The sequence below is a fragment of the Ascaphus truei genome, unplaced genomic scaffold (assembly GCF_040206685.1).
Source record: "Ascaphus truei isolate aAscTru1 unplaced genomic scaffold, aAscTru1.hap1 HAP1_SCAFFOLD_3350, whole genome shotgun sequence".
In the NCBI taxonomy this organism is placed as follows: domain Eukaryota; kingdom Metazoa; phylum Chordata; class Amphibia; order Anura; family Ascaphidae; genus Ascaphus; species Ascaphus truei.
The window spans coordinates 3797-21160 of NW_027456345.1; the positions used below are offsets into that span (position 1 = coordinate 3797).

Genomic DNA, 17364 nt, shown 5'->3' on the forward strand with positions numbered 1-17364 from the left:
CAAGTGTGAGACAGCACTGCCCCACAATGTGTTGGTGCACTTATTGAAACATCTGCCCGGAGCTCCAGCCCCGGGTTTCGTTGAGTAAGGCCAAGTAAACGGCCAGTCTGTTCCACCGAAGATCAGTCTCCGTGTGGGGTGGCCTCCAGCCAGAGCGTCCCACATTTAGATAGTCTCTGAGATGATGGCTGGTCTGGTCCCAGATGCAGGCCACGGTAACTGCGTGCGTCCATCACGGGACAAAGGTACTAGCACCAACAGGCTAAGTGAAGCGTCCCTATCTGAGTGGCCTTCCCAATAGCACCCCAAGCTAGTGTTGGTCAGGGCCTAGCTGGGACCTGAAGGGGAATACTCTGGCCTAGTCCAGCGGAGAACTTCTCCCTGGACCTTACCTTAAAAAGGAGATCGCAGGCCCCATAGTTTGATTCCATAAATCGTAACAATTTATTGGTTCCAAATATATATATACGAAGCTCTAGATTTGTGACTGTGTACACGTCCGGTAAAAGAAAGGCACCTATTTTCTTCTTCCCAAACCAACAGACAGCTGAATACAGCACAAAAAGTAGGGGATGCAAATCAGCATGAAAAGCACATATAAACTTGTTAGGAAGCAAAATGAGTATGTTTAACACATCCAAAAAAAATCCAAAGCAAACAGAAAACAGTCATTAAAATGAACAACAATGTTGTCTGAAAATCCATGTGTAGGGGTTAAGAGCGCACGAGAAGCTGAAATGCTGTGTTACAGAGACAGATTTTGGCTGCAGAGGTAAGTAAAACCGCAAACAAAATATTAAAACTGAAAAAAACACGTCTTCCTGTCAGATGATGAGTGAAAGCAGCTGAAAATGATTTTTCCCAATAAAAAGATGATTATTACTCAAGAAAAAAAACAAACATCTGCGCTGGACATAGGATCTGCCAAATTACCGCCCCCCCCCCTCCTTCTCTGTACCCCACCTATGTAAGTGCACAGCTGAGTGTTCAACCTGACTGCAGAGCATCACAAAGACACTGTTGCAGTGTGTGTGTGTGTGTGTGTGTGTGTGTGTGTGTGTGTGTGTGTGTGTGTGTGTGTGTGTGTGTGTGTGTGTGTGTGTGTGTGTGTGTGTGTGTGTGTGTGTGTGTGTGTGTGTGTGTATACATATATATTAATGATTTGTTCCCACAGCCTTTCATGGGATCCCTCTGCTAGGCATGTAGAGGAGCAGATTTTGGGGGTGATCTGAAGCCACAGAAACGCGGTGACAGGAGCGTTGGAGAGCGCAGGAAGGAGGGTGAAATAAAACACATCCTATTGAAGGGAAATGCGAGCTCCTTAAGAAAGAAAAACAGGCAGAGGAAAGACGTGGGCATATCAGGATACAAATGGGCCGCTGGGGAGAGATGCATTCCACACGCATGATGTTATGAGAGGGGCAGATACCAGAGAGAGCACCTGCACGACTCAATTACATCCTTGTTCTGAGCACCAGCATTACAGCTCTGACATGGCAGGAAGTGCTTATGTTATATATCAAACCCGCTGCCACGGGAGCAGATATGGAATACATCAGCCGGGGAGTCAGGAACTAAGCGATCGTAACCCTCCCACTGCTGGACCCGAGAACAGCCTGGGAGAGGAAATGAGCGTGCTGTGCTATAAAACGACTATCTACTGTATACATTGTAAAATTAACATGCTTCAATGTATAACTATGCCAAGTATCTCTATACACTGATAATAAACACGACACACTGTATAATGATGATAGGAATCTCTGTACTGATGAGGGAAAATGTTGTTGAGTCTCTCTATATACCAATGAACAAGCTGTGCTGTATAATGATTCCGAGTATCTCTACACACTGATAATGAACACGCCACTGTATAATTATACTGAGTATCTCTATACTGATATTGACACGCTTTGCTATTATTCTGTGTATCTATATACGCTGATGACCACACTGCACTGTATAATTGTGTTAAGTATGTCTATATACCCATACGAATAATGAATGTCATGGGAGACCAGGTCCTTTTTACACCATTTATATATTACCGGGAGCATTCATTAGGCAGAACAAGATAGTAAAAACAAATTGCGTTTATTTTGGTAATCCCACGTACAACAAGAAAACATACACAAGAAACAGTTAAAGATACACTTCCTGGGGGTCTAGAGTAAAAATCTAGGCTTTCCTAGGTGCAGGGCGCACACTTGGATGAGCTCACCCTGACTGGGATATACCCCTGGTTCTCCTGGTTCGGCTTAAATTCCTAGCTACGACCGCTCCGTTCGATTTTGAGAACTTGGGCGCAAAAGACGGGACGTGGTCTCTGCTAGGCAAACTTTTCAGGCTTTTAAACGAAGCCGGCCGCTCTGTTATTTCGAACAGAGCAACTTTGAAAAGCCCACCATAGTTTCATCGACTCACCTCATAGGTTGGCTCGGATGGACTTTCCCCTTCTCTTGATCAGCACCTTACTGTGACAGTGAGGGATTTAACCAGGCTCACTACTAAAGGTTAAGCTCGTTTGGTTACCTCTGATCCATGTATTGGGGTTCAGGAGTATCAGCTCTTGATCCCAGTGATTGTATATGCATTTTGAATAATTATTGGACAATAAAGAATTTATATGTTTTTACCTTTCCAGGAGTGCCAGCAGGCAGAGATAGCTGGACTATGGGTTTCAAGGTGGGTTTTACGGAGAAAGTGTTTTCAGAATGTGCCGGGTTCCAGAGTTGCTGATAACCCAAAAATGTACCGGGAATCAGGTCGGAATCCCGGATACATATAGGCACATTGCTCCGGCAAAATCCCCCCTTGAAAATGCTTGTGCGACTCATTGCTAGGATTCCCTGCTTCAGCACAGACCAGAAAGGTAAATGGGGCAATGGGATGTGAGGTGTCCCTGGAACAGTCAAGGGGTCACTAGATTAAGGGGGGTTGCCCAGGTCACCCAGTATATGGGTTCTGGGGGTGCTCCAACCATAGATAAGGTTGTGAGGATTTTTAAAGTCTAAGTCTAGTTATAGTGTGTGGGGAATATGGCTAGGAGGAAAAAAGTGCAAGCTTCTTATTCTATTCCCTATAACCATAAGATTTAGGAAAGTATCAAATGTATGGTTTATTTAACAGTGTGTTTAAAGTACATATATGCTGTGCATGGTATAATGAGCTGGGTCTTTCCGGACCGATGTTCTGAGTGAGTCACTGGGCTACCAGCTTGGTACCACTTTGTCTACCCAGACATGAAAGCCACAGTGGATATCAGAGGTGTGAAGAACATTTGGGCAGGAGGTTTAAGCTTGAGCACCGAATATAAATCCCACTTTTTGCGGTCAAGTTCTGAGAATTGAACGTAGCAGTCGCGGCTAGGATTGCAAGCCGAGAATAGTTCCAGAACGTTTGGAGCTAACTACCGGTCAAGGGATTTCAGCACCTACAGAAGAGAGCGGTGGCGTCAGGAACTTCATGCCGATTTGAGTTCCAGGACATTTCGGTCTGAGTCCCGGTCAACTAAAAACTTTGGTTTCTCGTTCATTTCCACAAGGAAAGTCTAGTTTTGTAGCACAGACCCCCAGTAAGGCACGTTTTATAGTGTCGGGCATGTGCTACGTCGTGCGCACGCGCGGATTTTTAGTTGGCTGACGTCAGTTCTATACAAGGGCCGCGCGCGCACGGAAAGGAGAAGGGAGCCGAAAGATAGCGGAAAAGATGAGGAAAATCATCTTTTCGCGCCGCTGCCTGCGCTCAAATGTATGTATGTGTGTATGTATGCATGTGTGTGTGTGTATGTATTTGTGTGTCTGCACAAGTCTAATACATTTTTTCTTTTTACTAATGGTTTTTTTTTAATAAATAATAAATTATACATAAACACACACACATACACCCATATACATACACACACCCATATACATACACACATAAACACACACACACCCATATACATACACACGTAAACACACTCAACACTGTATACACTCAACACAGTATATTCACGAAAAGCATGCGGCACGTGTACGCGCGTTCGCATATGCAGCAAGGCCGCATGCTGTATATAACAACCCTTTGTGTGTCTTTCTCGTGTATTTTGTGTTTCATTGTGTGTTTACCTATTTTAAGTGAATAAACCGCAATTTATTTCATCAACTCGTTTTGCTCAGTTTTATGATCCCGGTATAAAGGTGTAAATGCTGGTCTCCCGTGACACTTACATACACTCCGCTGGGCTATCCCCAGAATGGAGGGGGAAGGAGCAGCCAATTGGAGCGTGTGATTTACTCCCCGTCAGCCAATAGAAAGAGGGTCTTGTCTCCGACTGACGTCAGAGGAATAGATGTGCCCAGCAAGCTCGAAAAGCCAAGTGAGTGGGAAAAATTATTTTAGCCAAAAGGAGAGCAAACTCATTGCCACCTGCAGGGCCGGCTCCACCAATTCTGGAAACTACAAAAGGTGTCCCCACGGGGTGCCCTTTGTAGTCCGGACCTGGCCATTCGCCCTTTCTTCGCCCACAAACATTTTCACACCTCTGGACATCCTCACCCCTTTGAACTACGGACCCTATGCAGACTTGCTGGCACCTTAACTGGATGCCTGGGCAAGCTGCATAGAGCCTTATAATAAATTTTTCAAACGTGATAAAACATACCTCAATACATGGGGGAAATTGCAGGGACTCATGACTGTAAGGGACTTAGGACTGGGATATCGGGACTCGAAACTCAGGAGTCTGGGGGACTAGTGTCTGCATGCTGGGTAGAATGAAGGTACTACTGGTAGCTCTGGACCCCGAACTCTTGCAAACAAAATAATTGTCTTCTTGCCCAAATATCCCACCTAAAACTTACACACAGAAAGTTTCATGAGTCTGGGGTAAAGGGAACAGGGAAAGTGGAAAAGCAGGGCTCACTTTAACTTTATATGTACATAAACCTGGCGCCTGGCTTATAGTGCTGGGTAGCTGCCAAGGACCCACAGGACCCAATGGCAACCAGAGGGCTTAACCTTTATTATGAAGCCTGGTTAACCATGCCAGTCACAATGAACATGCTGCACTTATGATGAGTATCTCTATAGACTTCCAGCCCCAAGGTAATGAACATGCTGAAGACTATGGTAATCGGTATCCCCACACATTTGCAGTCCATGATAATAATGCTGCTCTGTACAGAATAATGGAACCGAGTATATCAATGCCCTTCCAGTCCCTCAGAAAATAAACACACTGAGAATCAATGTACAAGTTAAAGTAAAGTAGCCAAGACACCCCAACCTCTGCCAGACCTGCCATGTTAATCTTTCCATGTTTTACCGACAGGAAATGAGAAAAACTCTTTGTACAAAATATGAAAGCTTTAGCTGTAGTGCCTGCCTGCAAGAGCTTACAATCTAAATCTGTCTAATGGAGAGAAAGCATCATGCTTGAAGTCAACCAAAGTTATTGTTCCAGCCCTGAGAATCCCAGAAACACTGGACGTGTTGCAGAGCACCACGCTCAATTGCACTGCTTGCGGAGGTCCCTGGAAATTTGTCGGCAGGCTCTGCTCTTTGGTATAACCATACCGCTGCCTCCCCGCTTTTGCTGTCAGTCTCTGCTTTTCCCCTCGCCTTTCTCTGGAAGGTCAAACTGTTGAAAATAAATTAACGTGTGTTTTTAAAGAAAGTTAAATAAAACATAAATACCCCAAAAACCCTTTAGCCCCTCCCAGTGCACTGTAATATGTCCCGTCAGTTTATCCTTGTTACTGAATGCTTCAGGAGACCATTCGATTGGGTTCTGGTGGGCAGGGAAGAGATTAAAAAAGGTACTGTCCTCCAAAATGTATGTTGGCAAAAAGCTAGCAAATTAAAGAACTCCTAAAATATTCAAATTTCCAGTTTTTCATTTCCCCCCATTTATTAAAAAATAATAACGAGCATTAATTCAATCCTTTTGGTGTCCCATGATTTAGCTACTAAGTAATGGGATCTGGGACTCCAAGGGCCACCTTGACTTGGTAGCTCATTTTGTAGGGGAGATCTGGCTACCCAAAGACCAGGAGACTCGTGGAACTCCTCTTCCATTCCGTCATCAGGGAACACGCAATCACATGATCGCAATGTACCGCAGACCCATCGTTCACTTAAAGGGTTAAATAAGCTTTAATCCTGACGAGAGAGCACGTAGATCAGTGCAGTGCTACAGTATAAAAATTAAAGGAAAGACTCCCTGCAGAAAGCCTACACAGCCTTCTTACATGCTGCATCAGCAAAATAAGGTATAATTACAAATAACAGAGCAGGAAGGCTGCTGGAGTAAAACTTTATTCCCCCTTGTGATTAGAAGTCAATTTGTAAGAAGCATCGGTTTGATCTGCAGGAGGTGAAAAGGTGTGACACTACTGCTGCTTAATATGAACGGATCTTATGTCCTGAGCTAAACACAATGCCATATATCCCTTTGTCACAGGCGACAAGGTTTATTAACACCTTTTGTACCGGGATCATATGATTGAGCAAAACAAGGAGGTAAACTAAATTGTAATTTATTACAGGAAAACTCACACACAATGGATCACAATATGCAATAGAAAATACACTTACTGGGGATCTGGGCTAACGAACTGAACTTTCCTAGTCCGAATGGCTACAAAATTAAGTCTGTATGAGTCATTTCCAATGACCGGGAGGTATTCACAAAAGTCCTGGAACTCAATTCGGCATGCAATTTCAGCTGCTACGTTCTATTTTCAGAACTTCGCCCCTGAAAAGAGGGACTTAGAAAATTTCTTGCCTTGAAATCTCTGAAGCCGGCTCACGTCTAGATCTCCCAGAGCATCTTTGAATTTGCTGCTGATGGTTTGGCGCTTAGAATCTCCGCTCCTGATTGGCTGCTAGGTTTCTTACAGGTTTTGGAGTCCCATTCACAAACTCCTACAGCCAATCAGTGCATGGGAATTTCCCTGCCAGCCTATCACCGATTTGCCGGTATACTGAAATCGGGTGGACACCGATTTCAATTCTGCCAAGGGACATGCACCAACCTGGCACCTCTGCCTCCTAGCATATTGAGCCCCCCTGCTGTCCAGGCTCAGCAAAGTCTGGGATTGGGCAAATGGTGGCCAGATAGCCCTTTGTGCTAGCAGATGGGGGTACTTGAGTGTACCTCCAGTACTCCGCCTGCCCTAACACCTTGGCATCCCTGAGGCTTTCAAGTCCGGGACCTGAGTAGACACAGTGGCACCAAGCCTGGTGGCCATCTGGTCTCTCGGAATCCAGGACTTCGAAATCCCACAGTTCATATACAGTGCATCCAACATCCAATACATGTATTAAATGCACACTTTAATAAAATATGCTTTTACACTTTACCTGGCTAAAATAACTAAGTCGGTTCTGGTGCGAGGGATAGAATGAGAATCTTTACTTTATACTCACTACAACAATAGACAGGGGTGCCCAATGCTACATCCAATTGACAAAACATATATGGCAATAAGTATAAAATTTAAATACTTCAATAATAATAAGTACTTGGTTATTTAGTTAAACTCTTTTGCCAAAGTGTCATAAGCCTGCATACCAACGTCAAGGTATAACCAAATGAATGCAGGTCCTACACTACACTGTGAACCCTTCATTTTACCTCTGTATGAGGGGAAAGGACCATAGTAGGTCCTGTTTTTGCAGCAAAGTGAAAAGACCTCCCAAGTTAGGCATGTTCTATAGTGCCGGGCGCGTGCTGCGGCGTGCGCGGATTTTTATTTGGCTGACGTCAGTCAGCCTTTCTATACAAGGGAGAGGGGAGCCGACAGACAGCGGAGAAGAGGAAAATCATCTTTTCGCGCCGCTGCCTGCGCTCAAATGTATGTATGTGTGTGAATGTATGTATGCGTGTTTGTATGCATGCATGCGTCAAGGATTGCAAAAAAAAAATATTTATTAAACTTTTTTTTTCTTTAAAAAAAAATATATCTTATTTAGGACTTACTTTCACTCACACAACCCATGCACACACAACTCATACACACATATACTCACACATACATACACACACATATATACATTACCTGCAGCTCCCAGCTCTAGACAGGAAAAGCATGCGGCACGTGCACGCGCGTTCGCATAGGAACGCACGGCCGGATGCAATATATAACAGCCCTTAAAAAGGTGAGGAGTGAGCTCTGGGGGGAGGTGCCACCTACCTCAATACCACTGTTGCCAGTCAGAAATTGATTAACACAAGGAAGAGTTCACAGTGTAGTGTAGGACCTGCATTAATTTGGTTATACCTTGATGTTAGTAGGCAGGCTTATGACGCTTTGGCCAAAGGGTTTAACTAAATAACCAAGTAATTATTATTATTGAAGTATTTAAACTTTATACTTATTACCATGTTTTGTCAATTGAATGTAGCATTGGGCACCCGTCTTTTGTTGTATACATTTGCCACGCTCAGTAGCACTCTTTTTGACAAATATATATTCATGATGTGGTGGGTGTAGGAGTTGGAGCTAGCTGGGAATGTGTGTCTTTATACTCACTAGCTTTATCCCTGGCACTCTGTAAAAACCTGACCTGTTATTTTACCAAAACCTCTCAGCTTTGCAACTTAGCTGGAGTATCCCCTGAACCCCTATACTGGATACAGGGTGACCTGGGCATATAACGGGCATCCCACCTTTATACTAGGGACCTCAGGTATGTTGCAGGGATACATTAACCCCTTTCCCCCATTTACCTTTCCAGACAGACTGTGCTGCAGCAGGAATCCTAGTGGTGAGTCGCAAGAGCGTTTTCAGGGTAGGAGTTTGACCAGAGCATTGTGCTTCAATGTATCTGCAAATCTTACCTGATTCCCCGGTACATCTTTGGGGTATCCTGTAACTCAGGAACCCCACTACATAGCCACAATCTATAAAGACTTTCTCCGTCAAACCCACCCTTAAACTCATAGCCTAGCAATTCCAGCTGCTGTCAACCCATGAAAGGTAAAAAAACAAAAAACCGCTAGTGTCGCAGTAATGCATATACGACATCCGGGTCCAAGAGCTGACAATCTAGGACCCCAAAACACGGATCATGGGTAACCAAGTGGGCTTAACTTTTATTATTGAGCCTGGTTATCCCCTCACCGTCACACCTTTCCACTTTAGAGGCAGTAAAGCCATGCCCTGTAAACACATCGCAGAGGTTATCTCCCTTGCAATACATTCATTTGAATGTCATTACCCAGAATCCCGGCTGCAGTGGAAGCATTCTATTCCAAGTGATAATGGGGGAAAGAAAGGGTTGCAGACCTGTGAGACGTGCATGTACCCACAAGTGGTATTTTTATTCGCTGTATATGGGAAGTGTAAAATGCATGCTAAAAAAAGTTTTTTTTTTTTTTTTTTTTAATCATCTATAGAACAAATGTTTTTGCTTTAAAGCAGCAATCTCCCCCAGAAACTTACATAAGGTTGACTTATACAGTATAATGCTAGTATCTTGCCCCGAGAATATCCGTTATTAAATGTCTTTCCTTTGTAAAGATTTCAAAAGTATAATTTGAGGAAGGTGCAATCTACAAATAGATTATAACCAATATGTTGATTATATAAGGCACATACCAGCGCTGAGAAGGTTAAAATGGAGGCTCTGAAAAGTTTGTGAGGCTCCACATTTCTCAGTTTCCCAAGAAGCAGCCTCCCACCTGCATGCTGTAAATATGTGTTATTATCTAGTGGGGTTTTTCGTTTTTGTGTTTTATTTGGCAGGGGGAGATTTTCAAACATTAGGACGAACAAGAGCTAGAAATTGTCAAATCAAATTCCTTCTCGGGGGCTGAGCCAACGAGAGAGCAGCACACAAGGAGGCCTGGGGAATACTGTGTTGTTGCTCTTGGCTGCAATCCTCTGGAACCTTTTCCATTCCATCCCCGAGCAGTCAGAAAGGGTTTTGTGAAATATGGCACAATAAAAACCATTCATTACATCCGCCCCTTCTCGCCCTCTCAAAACAAAAATGGCGGCTCAGGTCCAACTCTTCGCAGGGGGCAGGAAGGTGGAGGTCAGAGGGGCGCTGGAAGAGGCCCAAAATTAACACCGGGATTGTGCACTCAGTCAGAATGTGCAGCCTGTCAACCTTCCCAACGCACTCCATCTTTCTTTCCCCCTCCCCCCTCCTCCTGGGTGCTCTAAGTAGCTAATTGCTTTGTTCTGCACAACTTAGCAGAACGCATTACATTTACTCATGTACAAGTCCACTTGTGGGAGTGTTGTAGATGGAGTTGTGAAGGTGCTCCCTGGGGGCTCGGCCTACAGCTGATCCCGCTTTTAAATTAGTCCCCAAACGCCGTGCCTGTGCCTCCTCTTTAATGACATGAAGGAACGCAGCTCTTGCTGGATATTCCATCCTGTGCGGTGTTGCTACATAAGAGGGCAGGCCAGTTGTAAAATCTCTGCCCCATGGCCCTGAACTTCAGTTCTTCTCTGCAGGAGAAGATACTAAGAGCCCCAATACATTTCTCAGCATCCGAAAAAGCAAGTTTCTTTGTAGGCTGCTACGTCTGAAAAATAATACTAGGAAATTCTCATTGTTTTTGCATTTGGGGTTTTCTTTATGTCTTAAAAAAAAAGCTCCAAGGGAGCTTTTCTTTAAAATACGCACACGTCGCATCGCAGCCTGTCTGAACGCAGCCTTACCTCTGAAGGTGCCCCTAGTACCATCCTCTGCCAGGGAAACAAAATGGGGAGTTTTAAAATCTCACTCAGCACGACTTCCTATTGGTCTGCGTGGCACAGGAAATTTAACAACCAGGAAGTAATGGCAGCTCGCTAATCTCCTATGCTTTAAACAAAAAAAAAAAAGGAACTGTGCCCATTCCCCTTGGAGAACCTCCTCTAAGGTTTCAAAATGCAGCCTCTCTTATTGGAGGCACAATGAGGCAAAATCACTCAACATCTTATTTACCATTCAAAACGCACAACAAACAACAATAGCGAGTACAGAACAAATTCTGATTCTGTTAGAAGACAAGTTATGGGCTTATACCTAAATGAGCAAACAATACAGCATGAATTCAAGAATTACTTGTGATCAGTTTTGAACCGGTACAATTTTTTATTTTATAAACATGTTTAGCCCATTCAGTGCAAGACTGTGTAGGTACTACACACGTCCACGTGATTGTTGTTACAGTGATTACAAGAGCCTAATTTCTCACCTTTCTCGTTTCTGAACACTGGCGCAGCAAGATCAGCTATGGAAACGTGCTGGCCAAAAGGGTTATGGACGACTTTGTTTTCCTCAGTCATTTATCCAAACACAGAGCTACATAAGTATTTCAGAAATGAACATGCCAACAGTGTGAAAAAGAAACATCAAATTACATTTTCAAAGAATTAAAAATGTAAAAGATGGATGGACAAAAAAAAAAGATAGGATAAAACGAAAAGCGGCATTTACTGAACAACTGTGGAGTTTTAAAGTCTGATGAAGCCGTTCTAGTGAATAACTTATAATAGTGCATAATGCTCAGGGATTTAAGTTGGTTACACAGAGCTGCCCTCTGCTGGAACACAGAGTAATAACCAACAATGAAGCTTTGCAGCCTGCAGCGAGTGACCCAAAGTGGAGCAGATATGCTGCCTTGAACAGGAATATAGCAGGGCCTTGCCCATACCTACTGGTTTAGTTGGAACAGTCCTGTCTCGACAATGTTCTAAAAATAAGTCAACTGTCCCGGCTTTTAGCTTTTCCCTATTTGGACCCACTTAAAACCGTTAAATAGACACCATGTTTTTATGTGATGGATCGTATCAAAGAGTAAACATGTTAAATATATAGGTAAACTCATTTACAATTACAGGTAATATAGTGTATACAGCATAAATAGGGAACCTATTAAACAAATGCCATTTAATATTTATTGTTAAGTGATGTCATTTGTTTTATAAAAGCATTTTTTTTCCTCCCGGTTTCTACATTGGAAAATCTAGTCGCCCTACCTTACAACCCTCACCTTCTCAAAAACATTGACAATACTGGGTCGACCAGCATATTTACCTACAAAAGCAAAGCGAAGGAGTCACTTCCAGCACCGTAGGAGTTAAAAAGAATAAAATACTGAACTATGTTTTCATTGAATTAAATTCCTCAAGGTTGCTATAAAACAAACAGTGTGTTGTGCTCAGCTTATGTCTAGTTACACTGGCTGCTGAGAAGTCTATAAACACTGGTAGTTACTGGAATCTCCAGCAGGGCAGGGTAAACACTTTGCTGCCGGAGGTCAGCAATACATTGCAGAGCAATATATAACATGAGCAATGCCGTGCAGAGCTCTGGCTGTGGAGGGGTTAAAATATGCAGAAAATATGGGCAAATAAATTACTCCCATACAATTTAATGACTCCTGTAATATATTTGATTAATTAGTTGTTGTAATTTACAGTTGTTTCAGAAACTACTGTGCAGACATCTCTGAGGTGGAATCCTGGTACCTGAAAGGAACCATGATAATATCTAATTACAGAGGTGTAACAAAGGCACAGGGGAAATAACGAGGCCTGGCAGATCACGCAATGCATGCATGCGTTGTGTGACACTGAAATCAAACGTGATCGATACCAACCTCAGCCACAATTCCTGTTATAGGAGGACAATACAAACACATCCGATGCAAAGACAAAAACACATTTAATTCAGATTTTTTTTTGTACAGACAAATCAGGAGTCGATGGATTACGATCGCAAACAATGCAAAGAACAAACAACAAACAAGAAAAGAAAAAAAAACACTGCAGAATGAGGCCATGTGTCTGCTCCCCCCTTTCAGCCCCTCCGATTACTTCTCGTTTCCTGGTCCACAATTAAAACAACCCTTTACAGTTAGTTCTAGATAAAAATAGACATGTTATATAAAGAGGGAAAAAGTCTGGCTCACCATTTTATTGATTAAAAAGTTTTGTGCTCGTTTTATTTATTTTTTTAAATAAAGGTTTATTTTCTTTGAGAACGTTGAATTCTTGCACACACCATTTTCTAATGTCCAGCAAAGCTGTAAATTTTGACCCAAGAATTCAGAACCAGAATAGGTTCTCATTATTTATTAGAGGGCAAGAAGGACAATAAAACATCCGCCACAAACCTTATTCCTGGCTCAGAAGGTGCACTTGGGATGCTCATTAGATCACAAGCACTTTGATTGAGGGATAAAATACACATACACAATCATGGGGATATACTGCAACATGTTCACACTTTGCTAGAGGGACCTGCAACGCATAAGGCAACGTGTGTATATATATATATATATATAGATATATATATATCTATATATATATATATATGTGTAAAGCAGGATATTACAGAACACTTGCTCAGAGAAGTTATGAAATATAAAGCCACAATTATGTTATTGTATTATATGTATATGGGTTTTGAGAGCTTCCCCTCCTGAGGTGGCTGTGCAGAGTTGGATTTTCTGATAGTGACCAAGAAGCAGATGTATATAAGATTACAGAGCTTTTGGGAACGTGCGCCATTGTTTGAGGTGCCCTAAGTGGGTACCCTGGTAAGTGTGCACTGCCAGAGAATAGTAACTATTAGGCACTTGTTACAACTAGGAGTACCTTTCTCTTGCTCTGTGCACAGAAACGCTGCAGCTTCTAAGCCTTCTCAATGGTGTGGTTTGTTTCTGCTTCAGAATGGCAGATGTTGAAGTCTTTATAGGAACAGCTTGATGTCCTCCTCTTAATGTCACGAACAGCTGAGGCTTCCTGGAGCATGGAGTTGCACAAGGTTCTTCTCCGGGATTTTCTGACGGGGACGGGTTGGCCCTTCTCCTTTTTTTGGGCTGGGCTACACATCCCATTTTCCAGCCCCTGGTTAGGGCTCTCTACTTGTTTCAGTGTTGAAAAGCTTATGGACTGCCTTCTGCCTCTCTCCTCTGTGCCCTTCTCCTCTTGCACCCAGGACAGCCCAATGACCTCAGAATCTCTGTGCAGTCTCATGCTGCGTCTCACCTTCCTACTTGGTGCGGACTGCAGAGTCTCTTCGATGGAGAAGGCTGCATCATCTACAAAATGCGGTGACACAGTAGAGCGGCCATCCTGTGGGCTGGTCTCCACCACGCTGCCCTCCGGGTGGAGGTAAAAAATGGTGGTCCTACGAAGGTTCCTGGAGGACCTTCCAGATGTTCTGGCAGTGACAGTTTCTGTCATTAAGGACGAAATTGTATCATTCAGGGATGAGCTGCTGGTGAGGTTCTCCACTGGCGGCTCCTTACAATCTCTGGCTGGAGATTGGAGTTCACCGCTTACGGGTTGTGGGGCACATGTACTTCCCCATGAAAACTGAGCATTGTGCACAGCATGGAGTCCCTGAGCCACAGATTCCGGTGACACAGCTGATAGCAGTTGTGGAGTAGTTTCCTCTTCTAAAACACGTTGTGACACACACTTACATGTGACAGACATTCTCTGGGAGCTGCAAGATGCTGCCGTACCATTTGATTCTTTCTTCGCCAGGGACGTTGCAATTGTGACAGTGCTACTTGCTAACGGGTTAAGCCTATCCGGCTGCTTCTTTTTCGTCCTCTGTGTCCCTGCAGTTGGGTGAGGCCCTTCACTCCCCAGGCAGCCAATGAGGTGACCGGAATCTAGGACAGGGGCAGTTACTTCTGAGTGATCTGAGCTTCTTGTAGTTGAATTACTATGTACGACTCTCAAACAGCCCTGCTTATTTTCTGGGGTCTGAGCTGTTCCTTCCCAACACACCTGTAATGTATCATTCTCCTGTCTTCCCAATGTCCTAACAAGTTCATTGTCAGACTCCTTGAAAGTAGAATGGTCACTGTTGTCGTGGACTTTTCCTTGGGTTCTACTCTCAGATCCTTTTGTCCTTGTAACCTTCATGACTTCTTTGCTCACATCTCTAGGTCTTGAACACCTACCTAAAATGTGAACAAAATGCAGCAAAGAAAACAGTTATGTAGCAGAAATATAGAAAACAAGGGCAATAGATTTGGTCATTTACAGCTCAAGGAACATTCCCACATGCATTTAGCAGTAGCTTAGGAAGTGTTTGTATGACCTGCAACCCATTCACATTAACTCCAAGCACTATCATAATTCCCTTACAGACCACGGCTGATTTATAGTGAGCTAACGTTTTGAACTTGTCCATATAATGCTTCTCTTACAAAGTCGTACACTTAAGACTCCTTAAAGTGATTTGCAGTGTTACATTTACTACAAAGTATAAAAATTACAGGTACCGTGGAAAAAGTTCCAGCCGGAGGAGGTGGACGGCATGGGGCAAAACTCCGGGAGCTCTGGGATGGGGCTCAGGAGCGGCGTTTTGGAGGCCGTCTCTCGCTTTCCGTACAGGGGTTTCTGCAGATATTTCTGAGATCTTCCTCCGCTCTTCTTCCCTTTCCCACGAGCAGCTCTCAGCTGAGATGGGGCAAAGTAATTAGTGTGTGTGTATGTATATATACACACACACACACACACACACACACACACACACACACACACACACACACACACACACAATCACTAGTGAGCACATTCACATGTCTCAGACAGTTCTGCACCCCTGCCTTTCAACCATTATCACCCAGCTCCCACTGCAGCAAGGGATTCTGGGAAATGACATGCAAATGAACACACGTATCACCGTGTGCCTGGAATATCCATACACATGGAGCCCATTTAAGCAAATGCATCGGCGTTCACGCAGCATGGGACTAGCGAAATATTGCAAGGCAAGAATAAACCAACCTCTCACTGATGATAGTCATTAAGATTGAAACATGCCTGTGAGTGGTTTTGACTTGCTTTGCTTGAGAAAGTTCCCGTTCCGGTACCGAAACGTCGGATTGGACGTCTCGTTTTACTACATGCCTGAATACACTGATTTTGTATTATTCAACTGTAGTGCTGTCTTCACTTACCTGACGCAAGAATGGTAATATATATACACACACACATATATACATACACACACACACACACACACACACACACACACACACACACCTCAACCCCCTTATAAGCTGTGCTTGGGGTCCAAAAAAAATCACATTGCGCTATAAGTGGATCGCGTTAGATATAATGTACAATTGTATGCATTGTACAATAAAGTATTTACGATACAAATAATCGCGATGTAAAGTATTCATAAATACAAAAATTGGATCCACGCTTGTATCACGTTATAAGCGGATTCGCGTTGTAATGGGGTTGAGCAGTATACACACACACACACACATAATTTACACACATTTATTTAAATAATTATAGATGAGAAAAACAAGATTTCCAAAAATTTACATTTAGATTCTCATAATATATGAATGTATACAAAATAAATCTACATTTATATCTAAAAAAAAAAAATTAGGATGTGAAAAGACAGCTAAACAATATATTAAAGTAAAGCTTTCTGGACTGTATTTTTTAAAGATTAATACAATGTGTGCTTTAAAGCAAAACAGGAAAGAATATTTCTAAAATAAATTCCTGGAGGCAGGGGAGGGTTAAAGGAGAAAAAAAAACAAAAGAATTCCTATTTGCACTCACCTATACTAATAAATGGTTAGGAGAGATTCAATCCCTGGGTAAAAACCCATACACCATTTAGTGATACACAATAAAATCAGTGATACACAATAAAATCATTTAATATACAATTATGCAAAGACAAATACATTTTGTTAAAAGAAACAGGGGGTGGGTGCAGAGAGTGGAGTGGGCAATCTGACCTTGTATAGTCAGCACACAGCTAACAGACGCAAATGCTTATTGGTATACCATGTCAGACTACTGCATAAACCCTCCTATCGTGCACTCACTCTAGCATGCTACAAGCGGTGTATGCATGACATAGTCATGGGAAAGACCTCAAGCACGTTAACCTGTGTGTGTAAACTGCTAGCACTTGTGTCCTATCTCAGTGGAAATTGTGCTGTACTGCACCAGTTGGAGGGTTTATGCAGTAGTCTGACATGGTATACCTATAAGCATTTACGTCTGTTAGCTGTGTGCTGACTATACAAGGTCAGATTGCCCACTCCACTCTCTGCACCCACCCCGTTTCTTTTAACAAAATGTATTTGTCTTTGCATAATTGTATATTAAATGATTTTATTGTGTATCACTAAATGGTGTATGGGTTTTTACCCAAGGATTGAATCTCTCCTAACCATTTATTAGTATAGGTGAGTGCAAATAGGAATTCTTTTGTTTTTTTTTCTCCTTTAACCCTCCCCTGCCTCCATACATGTGTCTTTTTCCTGTATGCACCTCCTATCTATATGTATATATTTTATGTACATTTGGTGAGCAGCAATACTCTCTGTCTTAAAATAAATTCCTGAAAGAAAACATACATTTTACTACC

The 17364-nt window shown here is 42.9% G+C and overlaps 1 protein-coding gene across 2 annotated transcripts; it reads right to left on the reverse strand.

The window, feature by feature from the left end:
• Positions 1 to 1158: 1158 nt before the first annotated feature.
• Positions 1159 to 16301, reverse strand: LOC142483554 (uncharacterized). Of its 2 annotated transcripts, XM_075583579.1 has the most exons (3): positions 15236 to 16301; positions 13590 to 14911; positions 1159 to 5623 (listed from the first exon to the last, which is right to left on the reverse strand). In XM_075583579.1, exons 1-2 carry the CDS (start codon positions 15270 to 15272, stop codon positions 13626 to 13628), a joined length of 1323 nt encoding a protein of 440 aa, XP_075439694.1. In that variant the 5' UTR covers positions 15273 to 16301; the 3' UTR covers positions 1159 to 5623; positions 13590 to 13625. The 2 variants fall into 2 exon arrangements, with proteins under 2 accessions (XP_075439694.1, XP_075439693.1); XM_075583578.1 differs by lacking the exon at positions 1159 to 5623 and having other exon boundaries at positions 12636 to 14911; positions 15236 to 16299.
• Between the last annotated feature and the right edge of the window lie 1063 nt (positions 16302 to 17364).

Excerpts from the sequence above, each read along its gene's own strand:
- LOC142483554 (XM_075583579.1), bottom strand. The coding sequence starts at position 15,272 with ATGCCGTCCACCTCCTCCGGCTGGAACTTTTTCCACG. Across the intron at positions 14,912-15,235 it reads CGGCTGGAACTTTTTCCACG|GTAGGTGTTCAAGACCTAGA; the intron begins GTACCTGTAATT and ends TTCACATTTTAG.